General features: G+C 40.0%; 1 protein-coding gene across 6 annotated transcripts in view; it reads left to right on the top strand.

Moving 5' to 3' along the window:
- Nucleotides 1-14035, top strand: part of LOC119900707 (diacylglycerol kinase zeta-like) — a 110390-nt gene that overhangs the window by 43840 nt on the left and 52515 nt on the right. For all 6 annotated transcript variants that reach the window (XM_038715941.1, XM_038715932.1, XM_038715923.1 and 3 more), the window contains 15 exons: nt 26-97; nt 544-642; nt 816-898; nt 1007-1067; nt 1377-1490; nt 1746-1883; nt 3768-3846; nt 4019-4074; nt 5244-5306; nt 5887-5960; nt 6638-6749; nt 7565-7651; nt 7874-7986; nt 8176-8276; nt 11898-11977. In XM_038715941.1, coding sequence (XP_038571869.1) covers nt 26-97; nt 544-642; nt 816-898; nt 1007-1067; nt 1377-1490; nt 1746-1883; nt 3768-3846; nt 4019-4074; nt 5244-5306; nt 5887-5960; nt 6638-6749; nt 7565-7651; nt 7874-7986; nt 8176-8276; nt 11898-11977 — 1332 coding nt within the window. The remainder of the gene's footprint in view (nt 1-25; nt 98-543; nt 643-815; nt 899-1006; nt 1068-1376; nt 1491-1745; nt 1884-3767; nt 3847-4018; nt 4075-5243; nt 5307-5886; nt 5961-6637; nt 6750-7564; nt 7652-7873; nt 7987-8175; nt 8277-11897; nt 11978-14035) is intronic.

The following is a 14035-nucleotide window of genomic DNA, read 5'->3' as shown; positions in this document are numbered from 1 at the left end:
ACCTGTCTCTGTTTTGTGTCTCTAGTCGTCAATGAAGTCGAGTAAGAAGAAGAAGAGAACATCGTTCAAGAGGAAAAGCAGCAAGAAAGGAGTAGAGGTCAGTCCTGTGATATATTCTGTGACTCTCTAGAAGCAGAACAAGAAGATATCACTGCTTTTCTCTCTATAAATACTCCTCATAGTGGTTTTGGTTCTTTGTTTCTGACACTTTAGCTTCTTATTATTTGCGTGCAACTTACTTCCCAGGAGTACACTAAACATCAAATATATGTCCACTTTTTCTGCTCATAGCCATGGAGGAAATCTGACTTGTCCACCCAAAGTTGTTCTCGTCACAGTGGTTTAGTTTCTTTGCTTTGTATGTGACCCTCTGAAACTCTTTGAAGGGTAAAGGATTTTAAGAGATTACACATGATTTCTGGTAGATTTGTGCTTGTGTTTATCTACAAATGAAAGGCTAACGAGCTGTTAGTTTTCCATAATGTATAGGAACACCATGCTCTGCTATTCAGGCTCTGAGTAGATCATCTTCTTCTCTGGCAGGAAGGACGACAGTGGAAGCCATTTATAATCCGACCCATCCCTTCACCACTGATGAAACCACTGCTGGTGTTTGTCAATCCCAAGAGTGGAGGAAACCAGGTATTCATGAACAATCCAGGGGACCTTTTCTCAAACCAGTTCATTAGTCAGCCAGTGTGTAAACAACTGTAGTCAATCAATAAATGGTCTTAGTCCTAGCTAACCCTAACCCTGCAAATTAGTTTTGTTACGTTCCAGTCTTCCAATGTCCTTTTGGTTTCTCCGCCTGACAGGGCACTAAGATCCTGCAGTCCTTCATGTGGTATCTGAACCCCAGACAGGTGTTTGACCTGAACCAAGGAGGACCAAAGGAAGGGTAGGTTTCTGTCTCTGTTTCACACACACATATTAACATCAGTGAACATCTACTGGTGATTCTGGTCTGATTTGACCGCTAACCAGTATCAATCTGTCGATCTTTTAGCCTGGAGCTGTATCGTAAAGTCCACAACCTGAGGATCCTGGCCTGTGGGGGGGACGGCACTGTGAGTAGAAATACACACAAAGACATAGACTATTTGTATACACATAGATGTATAATAAGAAATGTATTTGTAAAGTATAACACTAAATATTCACCCTACAAACTGCAGAGAGGATAGAAACAAGTGACAGAAAATAGTTGTGATTGAGCAGACTAAGAAATACAAAGAAGCTTAAAAAAGAATAAACCGTTGTGATACTGTGGATAGTTTAAAACATGAATATTTATTGGGAGGTAGCAGATTAAACCTGGTGATATGAGCACTTGTAGCTACAAATCTGCACGTCTGTGTGTGTGTGTGTTGAACCAGGTGGGCTGGATCCTGTCTTGTCTTGATGAACTGGCATTAAACCCTCACCCTCCTGTTGCTGTGTTACCACTTGGAACAGGAAATGATCTCGCCAGGACCCTCAACTGGGGAGGGGTGCGTGCAAACACTGACAAAACACACTGACACATAACTAAACTGAATTAGTACATCCAGATAGCCCAGCTGTTGGAAATCTGAGCTACTGCAGGCTCACTTCTAATTCAGCACTCAATGAGTCCCTCATATGCTGCATTGAATATTCTGCATTTGCTTTGTTTTTTCATTTAATCTGTTGGTTCACACAGCTATATGTTCTCAGCAGATGCATATGTACCTGTATGTTTTATGTAGCTCTGAATGTATTTTCAGGGCTACACAGACGAACCTCTGTCTAAGATCCTGTCCCATGTGGAGGATGGAGCGGTTGTCCAGCTAGACAGATGGAATCTACAGGTTGAACCAAACCAAAGCGCAGTGGCTGAAGCGGAAGAACAAATAACTGATAAGGTCAGTGCACATACCAAGCCCCCAGAGTGTGTGCCATGCTTTGAAGCCAATGTGACTTATTGGCCAAACCGGGTCCGTCACGTGACGCACACTGGCCGCAGAAGACTTAAAGAAGTGGCTGTAAAACCGTGGATAATTTTTTTCACTATGAAAATCATATCCATTCAGTTCGATAACATTTGAAAACTCTTGAGCCGCACAATTAAATCATTTTATCCACATTGAAGTTAGTGGATGCCAGGCAAAACTAAGTCTCTGATGCGCTTGCTTCTGTGAGGCTGCACATCTGGGTAATTTTATACTCCCCCAAAAAAACTTCAGGAAGAGTTAAAGAGGACAGACGAGCAGTAGATACTGCATATACAGAATAGGCCAGCATAGTGATATTACAGTATGGATAATCATGATCACAAAATTATAAATCGATTGTGGGACGAGGGCCGACACACCATTCGAACAGGTTGGAGAAAGGAGCACACAGAGGGAGAGAGAGAGAGACAAGAGGGGGGCTGAATCTCCTGGAGGACGAAGATCCAGATCCAGAATATCTCGAATGAAGCACCGACAGCCAGGGGAGAGAGAGAGAGGTCCCAGGACGCCAGCGGTCCAGCACAGAGACATCTGAGTGAAAAGATAGGACAAGGAATAAATAGGGAGAGGGGGAGAGAGACATGACAAACGGGGTTGCAGAAGTGAAGTTTTCAGAAGATTTACCATATACTCGTCAGCGGGACAAACATGGATACATTGAGACTGACTGATGCTGGAAGTCAAGTGGTAACAGCTACAAGATGATTTTTAAGTTTGGATTTAAAGGCCCCAGTAGAGTCACACTGTCTAATGTCAACAGGGGGTTATTCCACAGGAAGGGGGCACGAAGAAGAAGAAAATAAAATAGTTTTGTCCTAGTTCATCAGCAAGCTGATCTATTCAGTACCAGCACGCAGCAGGCCTTGAAAGCAGATTGAAAAGGTTCAAAGAGATAACTGTTAAATATGTGACACAACTCTTTCTAGTACTTTTGAAAAGAACGGAAGGTTGAAAATTATTTAGAGACCATGGATCAAGATTTCTTAAGTAAAGGTTTTACCACAGCAGAGATCTTTTAAAAAGTTTTGCTGGTAGGGCAACGAGGAGGCAGGTGGTTGGTTTAGAAGAATGTCAGAGAGAGATGGTTTCAAGATTTGCCTGCAGAGGTAACTGGAGATGAGTCATTTTGTATCTAATCTCATCTATTTTCTTACAGAAAAAGTGTAAACAATCATGAGCCATAGAGGGTGAGCAGCTAACAGATGGCAGCTTTTGAGAAAGTTTAAAAACCTAGGATTGTGTTTATTGTGGCTGATTAGGGAGAAATAAGCTGCTTTGGCTGCAGACAGAGCTCGCTTGTAATTCAATACACTCTTGAAGCCATGCACAGCATATAGCACATTCAACAACAAAGACATTCAAAGTGTTTTACATAAAACACAAAAGCAACATAGGGAAAAGACACAGAAATACAATTTTAAAAAAGAGTCAAATAGAAAATCAAAACATGTTAATTTACCTGATAAACATTTTAACCTACTGTTTAGTAAAATCTTCATAATTTCCATAATGGGTTATGATTAATCTGGCTTTCACCTGTTTTTTTAATTTCCCATCTCTCACACCTTTATCATAGGATATTTATTTCCTCTTATCCACCGTCGTCTCTGAGAATCCAGATTGTTTTTACCATAATCTTGGTAAAAGCAGTCAAAAAACAGCAGAGAAAAACTTCTGTGTGAACCAGCTAATCAATACTCTGTATAATTTTGGGAGTTTGTGACGGTGACATGACCAAATCAGAAGTTGGTCTTGTCTTGTGTTTTATCTTTGTGCGTGTGTTTGCTCTCTCAGCTTCCTCTAGATGTTTTCAACAATTACTTCAGTCTTGGATTTGATGCCCATGTGACTCTGGAGTTCCACGAGTCAAGAGGTACATTCATATTAATAATCAGAGCAATGACAAACAAATATTCCTGGTAATGGCCACAACTGCACTATATACTATCTGAGAAGCTCCTTAGAATTGTTTAAATTAATATTGATGCTACTTGTAAATGAAATGTTTTATTGATTTACTGTCTCTCTGTCTGTCGCTCTTTTAGAGGCCAACCCAGAGAAGTTCAACAGTCGTTTCAGGAATAAGATGTTCTATGCTGGGGTGAGTGCACCTCCGCGTTAAAGATCAGTGTGTGAATGTTTGTTTAAAACAGTTTTAACATTTTAACACAAAATATGCTTGTTTGCTGTCCAACGCACAATCACAAGTCGTCATTTTAATCTCAACACTGTAGTTACGTTGTAAAAATGAATCACAAGCATCACATGAGGTCGCTGGCACATGCAGCGTGGACGGACTTGATGAAGCTTAAATGCTGGAGGGCTGAATATCTTTATTAAATTAATTTGTCTCAATTACTTTTTCTGAAACATTTCATTTGTCAGTAACCCAAGTCAAATATTCTCCACTGTCATACAAACACCAGTTGCAACAGTCTTTTCACAGGTTTCTCACTGTCACCTTTCTGGGATGTCCGTATTCACATCATGTATCTTAAACTCAGAAGTAAATCATATTTCACTGAGTGTTGTTTTTTCTTCTTTTTCTTCTTTATTCAGATTTAATCTCAGACATTACCAAATACAGACAGTTTATTTAATTCCCAACCAGAGAGGAGAATATTTTGGATCATTGGTACAGTCAGCAGTGTCTTTCACACCATCCTTCACTCTGACCACATCATGGACCCCTAGTTCCTGCATAAAAGCAGAAATTAAAGCTCTCTAAACCTTTTGTAAATGTATCCAAAAACAGTGGATATAGAGGATCTTTGTGCGTGCTTGGACTGCTAGGTACCATCACGCAGTAGGGTGAGCTGTAACAATGACACACCCTGGTCTCCAGCCAAACTCAAGACAGTTGAAGCGTTCAGAGAGTTAAAGTACAGAAGCTAAACGACTGTACGCTGAGAAACTAAAGCAAAGGAGACTTCTAGTATTATTATCATACCAGCTGTGCTGCTAAAATGTTCTGGGGCTCTCCGTTATATCACACCAGTTGCCTTCCAGGATGTGTAACAGGTGTTGGTCTTCAGGCTCCATTTTATTTAGAAGACATTAAATGACTCAGGTCGGGCTGCTCTATAGAAGCGTGATAAAGGACACACTTAAATATGTTTGCTGTGAAGAAGACTGTTATTTGAGAACACTCTGTCTCTGACTTTGCCAGAGGCAGTGGAAGAAAGCTCCATCCTACTGTGGGTTTTCACAATGTGCTCCTCTGAGAGAATCCTGCTGACCTGTTTGCCTGTCTGTGTGTGTCTTATACAGACAGCATTCTCCGATTTCCTGATGCGAAGCTCCAAAGACCTGTCTAAGCACATCAAAGTGGTGGTGAGTCCCTGTCAATCAAGCAGTCAGTTATTGTTGTGGAAACACTGAGTCGCTCCATCTCTCTCTCTCTCTCTCTCTCTCTCTCGGTCTGTTTCCCTCTCTCTGTCAAAACATACTGCTTGGAGAGAGAGGATGAATGTGCAGGATGATTGTTAACTAGTGTGGGGGGATTTTTCACCACTGTGGTGATTCCACAGGCTGTCAACAGCTTTGTTTCTAAAACCCGACTGTCGGGCCACACAAACTATTTTTCACTGTTTCCTGTGGAATAACGATGCAAAAAAGTGGCCAAAATGTCCATTTATAAAAGTAGAAAAATAAAGTTTCCAATGTTTGAGTTTTACTCAGTGACTCTACAGTATGTCTCAGTGGTGCTTCACTGGAGCCATCTGTTCTGTTGGTGAGGGGGAGCTGTGCTTTAACCCTCTGTTTCTATGAGACATCTTTAATACTTTTTAATCATTGTTCTACTGCGTAGTCTGGTTATCATGTCTTGTCTTGCATGTCCTTGTTTATGAAGAAATAAATGTGTTTTAAAATGCAATCAAATCAGTCTCTCTCTGTCTCTCTCCGTCTCCAGTGCGACGGGACAGATATAACATCCAAGGTCCAGGACTTGAAGCTGCAGTGTCTGGTCTTCCTCAACATCCCCAGGTGACACTGCCACTACTGTTACTGATACTACTTTCAACCCAAAATCGTGCTGAAAGAGGTTACCCCTTATTACACAACATCCAGAAGTGTGAAATTACCTTGACATGTCATGCTAATGTATTTACTAAATTGTAATGTTTATTTTCCTTCCTGATTGACAGAGACTAAAAATCTGTGCATGTTGGTGGAAAGAATATGTATATGTGTGGTTTGTTCAGTGAATTTAAGCCAATATGTGCATTTTGCCAGCCTCTCAGTGTCACTCAGTAGGCGCCCAAATAATTTTTCCCATTTGAACACTTTAAGGTGAGGTGGACTACACATTTACACACAGTTTTATTTGAACCAATCCATTAAAGTATACCCATAAAGCCCTGATACAGATCCTCCTGTGTATTAATCCAGAATAAGTTTTGTAGCGGTTGAGCTAATTGCTTGTGGTTTCGGTGGTTTGTTAGATTCAGGATGGCGGCTCGAGGATCTGCTAATACATATTAAGCAAATAATTCTTGTTTGGGGAATCAGGCCTCTCAGCAGAGTCCTTGTATGTTTGGATTCTTTGAGAGCTCCCTTAAGCAGCAGGGCCTTTTCCACCAAATCTATCTGTACAACCACACGCTATAAATTGTCAGCATCTTGACATAAGTATCTCTGACAGTGCATGTTGTGTTCTTCAGGTACTGTGCAGGCACTACACCTTGGGGAAACCCCAGTGAGCATCGCGACTTTGAACCTCAACGCCACGATGATGGATACATCGAGGTCATTGGATTCACTATGACTTCACTGGTATGGAGCTCGCAGTATACTGGTAGAGAGTCTGTCTTTCTATAAATATGAATGTGATCTTACAAGGGGTGTCGGTTGTGATGATTAGTATTATTACTCTTTATAATAATAATTTACAGTGTTTGTGCCTAAGGTAAGTTTAGGTTTAGTTCAATTTAAACAATATTTCCAGAAGCTTCTTTCTAACTCAAAAAAAAGTTTTCTGTTCAATAAAAAGATTTTAAGCAGTTGCTAGTCCAAAGAATGATGGTAGCTGGAACTGTCATATTATCTTGAGTTGTATGACGTTTGAGATATTGACATGACCTTCCATATTTTATATTCTCATACAAAATAATGTAAATATTTTCTTGTGCAAAACAACCAATGAGATCTTTTATGTTATTTCCAGCTACATCTTTTGAGTCACAACACACATACAAAAAGTCTTTTAATGTGCAGCTGGACAGACGGTCAGATGAATGTTTGAGGATTTTGGAAAGAACAGCAGAGCAGAGTTAAATTATTATTTTACGTATTTCAAATATGACAAAAGACTTATCTTTCAGAGAAAACAGATGCTGTCGCACATAAATGTCATTATATTGCATACAGACAGTACAGTTTTAATTGGACCCAGTAATTAAAAACTACCATCGTAAGTTAAAAGCATAGAAAAAGAATCATCCATCTGTCGCACGATACGATGCCACAAGGAAATGGTAGAAATACACAGTATTTAATGAAGTCATAGAAATTAGTCATTACTCCAGCAAACTGAAATGTTGACGTGTGTGTTTGTGCGTGTGTGTGTGTGTGTGTGCGTATGTGTGTAGGCTACTCTGCAGGTTGGAGGTCATGGCGAAAGGTTGAACCAGTGCAGAGAAGTCACCCTCACCACTACGAAACCTCTTCCTGTACAGGTACATACTGTACATATACCTGTCACTGTACTGCTTTGTAGCACCACAGTTGTTAACATTCATACTGTTCCATATACAAACGGGGCAGGTCAGAAAACAAGGAGGCTTGATACGACCCAATACACTTACAAAGACCCGTCTCTAATACAAGCCTGCTTCAAATAAAGGCCTGTTTGAGAATTTACTTTGTGTGATTGATTGGTTGTTTTGTATTGATGTTAGGTGGATGGTGAACCATGCAGACTTGCTCCCTCTGTCATCCGCATCAGCCTCAGAAACCAGGCAAACATGGTTCAGAAAACCAAACGACGGACCTCGATACCACACCTCAATGAGTAAGTTTTACATTTACACACCTTTAGTCCGCTCAAGTCAGTAATACTTTCTTCTTTCATGGCCATGGTAAGTAGCGTTATCGTGTGTGACATTTACTTTCCAACAGGTGAGCCTTTAGATGGACATGAAAAGCTATAACTTATAATAATTAATCTGCTAAAAGTGGTCTGGTCTTGTTTGTGTCTCAGTCAGCAGCCAGTGCCAGACAAGCTGAGGATCAGGGTCAACAGGATCAGTATGGCTGACTATGAGGCTCTGCACTATGACAAAGAGAAACTACGACAAGCATGTAAGGAAACGCACACACGCACACGCACGCTAACATTATCACATTACATGTGTTTTGCTTTCACAGGCACCGAACAGTCATAACCAGACTTCACGCAAGAGTTTCTCATGAACAAACATACAGTGTTAATGATAATAATTATAGATTCAAACCAATGTTTTTGTTATGCCATGTTCACAGAAAGTTGATTTGCTCAAAGCAGCCATACAGTTTATTCAATTCGTGGAAACTATTACCTAGTGTATCTCAAGCCATGACGTGCTTCCCTTATTGTGAATTATCAAAATATTTGTGGACAAAATGTTTATCAAATATAAGCAAAATAACAAAATATGGACATATAGTCAAAATTACATATACTTATACAAACCAGGGAATGTATGTGCCAGTTTTTGCTTGAATCTGACTAAGTGTGTGGAAGTTATGGCCTTTAAATGGTGTATAATTCATAATAAAAAAAATCAGGAAATGTATGCTGTGCAAAACAAAAACAAAAAGCAATAGGCTTAAATACATGAAAAATACAAACACTTGTATTTTAAATGTCAATCTTATTTTCTGTAAAGATGATTTCGTCTTATCTGATCCAATTTTCTGCTTCTTGCTTGTCAGTATGTGATTAAGATGTCTGTTAAGAGGGTCATGAAGCTGCAGGTTGATGTAGCCTTCCTAAGTGACAACAGCATCTTCAGGCTGAAGTGGTAATAAAATCAGTTGATGATTAGAAGGTGGAGCAGTGATGTGAGGGTCAAAAAGATAGTTTCCCACTGTTTCTCATTCCTCACTGCTGTGTGTGTCTGTGTACGTATGAAAGATGACTTTAACTTACATAGAATGCTCAACGGTGAGCAGCGCTTGAATCGCTGATGTTTCAGGAATATAGAAAGGGAAAGCTCCTCGTATCTGTTTATTCTCTCACTCTCTTAGTTCATGTTAACTTTTGACAAAGTTTGGACACATGGTGGCGCTGTTACCTTTTACAACACTGTAACTATTTAAATTGATGTCAATGCAGAAAAGGTTCTTTTTGTTTCTGTGTTTTACATATCATTTGTATGTACTGTACAGGGACTAAAACCTAATCCATCATGGGAAAATGTCTTCGTGTTTCATACTCATTCATATTAAAATGTATCAAAAAAATGAAATATATCAAATTTAATCCCAAAATGTTTCCTCTATTGGTAAAATTTAAAAATCTCCATTCTTTTTTATAGCTCATCCTTTGTTCTTGCTCTCTGAAGTTTGAGTTGTTTTCTCATTATGCAAATCAATCACTGCTATCAACTTGTGGATGTGTCACACTTGGGGAGATGGTAAAAATATGCCTCATACCCAGAGGCACAGTGGTTATATCATCTCAATGCCATTTCTCTCACATTGGCTCTCTATTTTACCCTGAAAATGGATAGAAAAAAGAGATTGTTGCTGTTAACCTTTAACCGTACAGGTATAACTATACAAAAACTATCATGTAAGATACTATTAAATAAATTACAATAATATAGTTCGATGCTCAGGTGATAAATTACTTGTTTTGGCAGACCAACAAGTGATTTCAGAGAGCCTTAAGTTAAATTATTGTTTCTGACGAGCTTCTTTTTTAATCAGGGGCCAAGTCATTCAGAGATATAAAAATAACAAGATATGACAAGACCAAATGTCCAATTTCCAACAACAAAGCTATTACAATACAATTAGTTATAAATGCTGTACTGGCTAATATAGTGAGTTATAATGTAAAATGATGATAATGAGAATAGATGCAGAAGTGTGGCATAATGTAAAGTTACTGTGTGTAGTTTGTGTGCACATTAGCTTTTATGTAAATACATTGACATGCTGCACATTAACTGTTGTATTGCACATGTATTTCATTTACAATTATATAAAACAAAGACAAACATCCATCCTCACATTTGAGAAGCTGGAACCCGAGAAGGTTTGGCATTATTTAATGACACGTGACTTCATTAATCTGCTTTCAAAACGTTTGCCTGTTGTTATCACTAATTGACTAATCAAATAATCAACTTGTTGTTCTAATTAGCTCTAATATGTATAATGTCTTTGGAAATTGTTCAGCCCATTTGCCTTTTTTCCACATTCTGTTGTGTGGTTACAAAAATCCTGAACACATGAGCTATCTATCACATGCACAACAGAGCATGGTGCACCATGCACAGCAACCAATCAGTTGCTACTTGTCTGCTACTTGAAAAGGTCAGTTAAAAAAGGGAGCATCCTCAAAGAGTCTATGAAAAAAATGCAATAGTTGTTATTTGAAAGCAATGTTGTGGTGGTTGTTTGAAGATGGTTAATAACCTCCTCTGCTCTTCCTGCCTGTTATGTGTGAGGAATGTTTGAAGAGTAGTGAATTTGCCCAGAAGTGAACAGGCTACACTTTTCTAGGATCCGCCAAGATCTGACTTGGTCTCTGTTAGTTGAAGTTTCTTTTGCTTGCTTTGTCTTCTTCATTGAGGTATTTAGTGTCAATGAGAGGTGTGTGTTTGTGTCTGTGTGGGTGGGTTCAGGAGCTCCTCGCTCGGTTTGACAGCTCTCCCAGCACAATGAGCTGTGTGATGTACAGCCAGCAGTGTTGTGTTGGTGCAGCGGGAGGCAAACCTGCGCCGCCTCAGGGAGCAGCCTTTACTGTTTCAACGACGTACGTCGGCTTACTGATGACGGGCCAGCTTGGTCAGGCTCATTTAAAAAAATAAAAGACAAATGCCAACATCAAGTATGAATTTTGGCACGTTAAGTGTCAGATGTGGAGCAAATGTGTCGCCTGTGATTTGGCTGTATTGCGCCTTAATTATATTACCACACAGAAATTCTCTTTCATTTTTTTGTGATATTGAGCGGCGGTGGGCTATAGAAGCACTGGAGTTCCTATTCACCTCGTCTCATCTCTGAATAGGAGATGACTGCTGCACAATCAACGTTTTTATGTTCTTTTATTCACTATGATACAGCACAGTTACAGTGGGCAGAAGGTTGGCAGTGGAGATGTCTTTTCTCCGGTATGTTAGGGAAAAGCCACGGATTACTGTGTCGTTTTCAACTTGATTGTTTTTCATTAGTAGCAATCCACTGGCATCAAAAACACAAGTAACCCATGCTGACCAATCACAGTTCTTGTGGTCTCCAAAGGGTATCTCTGTGGTGGACGTTGTCCTTTTTGAGGAGGCTCTAAAGCTACACCGTAACCGTAACCCATGTAAAACACACAACTTTAAGTCTCCCTTGACTTGTAATTTGCCCTAAAAGACTTTAAACGACCCGGTGTGACCTTACCTATAAGCTGTTTCTGTCTGTCACAAAGAGTATGTTCTCAGCAAATATTCCAGTATAACTTCCAGCATTTTCTCTTATCTCAAAACTAATTCAGCTGTGTTATTGTGCCCCAAAACACTTGATGTAGCAGTCAGGCTGGTTCACCAGACTACCATATATTTAATTACATTCATCTGGAGTCCCGGGTCTACCTCCGTCCCTGCTAAGTGACCAGAATTAAAACTAGCAGCACTCACAGTGGCCTAAGGGCTTGAGTTGAGCACCACTGTATAAGTAGATATCAAAGTGCTGTTGGATAATTGTCTTGTTCCTCTGTATCTGCAGCCATTCCTATGGGACTGATCGTGGTTCACGGTGACAGCGACTTAGAAACCTGCAGAGAACACATCCAGCGTTTGCAGGAGGTAAGAAGGAGGGGGGAGGGGGTTTGTAAAGATGAAAAGGGCACAGTTGTGTGTCACTGATTGTTAAAAAAAAAAGAAAAAAAGCCGTCACACAAAGCCAGATGAAAAAGAGAGGACGCAGAAATTATTTTATTTGGAACAACACTAATCAAACAGTGTGCAAATTGAGTTAATGGAATTATGTCGGATTCGTTTTACATAACACAAAAAAAAACAGATGCAGAACAATCAGAAAGCAATACTGTGATGTGTTTCAGTCAGGAAAGTGGATGTCTTCGCATGATGGTCCTGTGGGAAGGGCTAAGTTCTCTCTGAAATTTGCATGTAATTGCTCAACCAATCAGTGGGCTGCAAGTTGTCAAGCCTGTAGACCACTCTCCTCTCTGCTCTCCTATGCTCCCGTCTTCCTCTCTAGGACATCTGCTCTGTTCATCCCTCTTTCAGATGCTTGGGACTGCAGGTCAGTAGTTGCTGGATGCTGGAGTTGCTGTAGTGTTGTTTTTGTTTGGCTCAGAGGCAAAAGGGAAACTAACAGCTGACACTTTTAAAAAGTCAGTCAAAAGTCAGTCTTATCTTTCATGTTGCATTGACAATCAGTGCAAACAAGCAACACTTAAAAGTAAAAACGATATCACACGCAGGAAAGACAGTATGCCACACTGACTGCCAGCAGAATTCAATGTAAATATGATGTCAGTGGAAGAAGGCAAATGCAGGGAGTTGGAAGAAACGTCAGTTAGGAGGAAAACAGTTAAGGAAAGATGCACATCTTTTAAATCAAGGGAGTACACAGTACAGGAATACACATTACACTAGTAGATGAACACCCTCCCCAAAATAATATATATATATAATAAATTGCAGTATGCTGTACCAAAGTTATTTACACCACAGTTACTAAACCCCATGGCCCATCTCTTGGGCATATGACTATAGGGATGACAGCTTTGGCAGTTACTGTGATAGCTACTATCACCTCACATCATACCATTGTAATGATTATGTCTGTGACGACATTAGTTTGACTGTAACACTAACTACATGCACGTGTTGTATGTGTGCAGTGAATCGACATGGTTGTGCCCACCGGGCGTTGTAGTGAAGCTACTGGTAACACATCTGTCATATTCGATAGAAGCGTTGTTGTGTAGCTTAATGATGCTCTCTTGGCTAATTAGTTAAAAGGAGAGTAGTCATAGTACAGCTACCATAATTATCCATCCATAGCATCGCAGATTCAACCACAGATGCAGCCGTAGTACGAGCAGTAAATCAGCTTCATCCAGCACAGTCAGGCAGAGCAGCTGCAGTTCTGCTCACGGCCAGTGGCTGAATACAGTCGAAGCACGGCCTTTTGAAAGGAATAATGAGCAGTAAATGTCAAGTGTCACATCATCTCTCCTTTCCCTAAACTGCCAGTGTTTTATAACTGGACTGGAACAACAGACTATCTGTTACTATGTATCATAGGGAATGAGAATAAAATTGAATGTAGTTCTGAAAAGATTTTCTATATGTGACGCTCTGGGGGGTCTGTAGCAAAATGTAAGATCTTTCTGGGACATGGCTCTCCAAAACAGGCTTATACGTAGACAACATTTAATCACAGCAGCAATATAGAGAGAGATTCAAGTAGGAGCTACCAGACTGCTCTGATTCTGCGTCAGGTCTATCAGGCTTATTAAAATGTTTTTTCAACCATCAAACCCATGAGTACTTCTTGTCTAAATCCAGAGGTGGATTTCGGTAGAACGGTTACATCTGACACCTGTGAGTGATAGCCAGCGTGACTGACTGACAGATATCTAGTTAAAGAGGGCTGTAAATGTTCCACCAACATGAAATCCTGCTTTAAATTCCTCCAACACACACACACACACACACACACACACAACTCTAAACAAACTAACACCACCCACACACATAAACAGAACCGATTCTGCACTCTAGGGGTTACAAAGTACAGAATATGGCCAGTAATGCATTACACAACACAATACACAAACACAGATACACAAATAATACCATGTTTAATCTTCTTACAGCAAAACAGAACCA

This window comes from Micropterus salmoides, unplaced genomic scaffold (assembly GCF_014851395.1).
Source record: "Micropterus salmoides isolate LMB-PRFRI ecotype aquatic unplaced genomic scaffold, ASM1485139v1 Ms_hic_scaffold_1, whole genome shotgun sequence".
Taxonomy (NCBI): Eukaryota; Metazoa; Chordata; class Actinopteri; order Centrarchiformes; family Centrarchidae; genus Micropterus; species Micropterus salmoides.
Note: the sequence above shows the minus strand (reverse complement) of the source record. Positions and strands in the feature narration are given on the sequence as shown.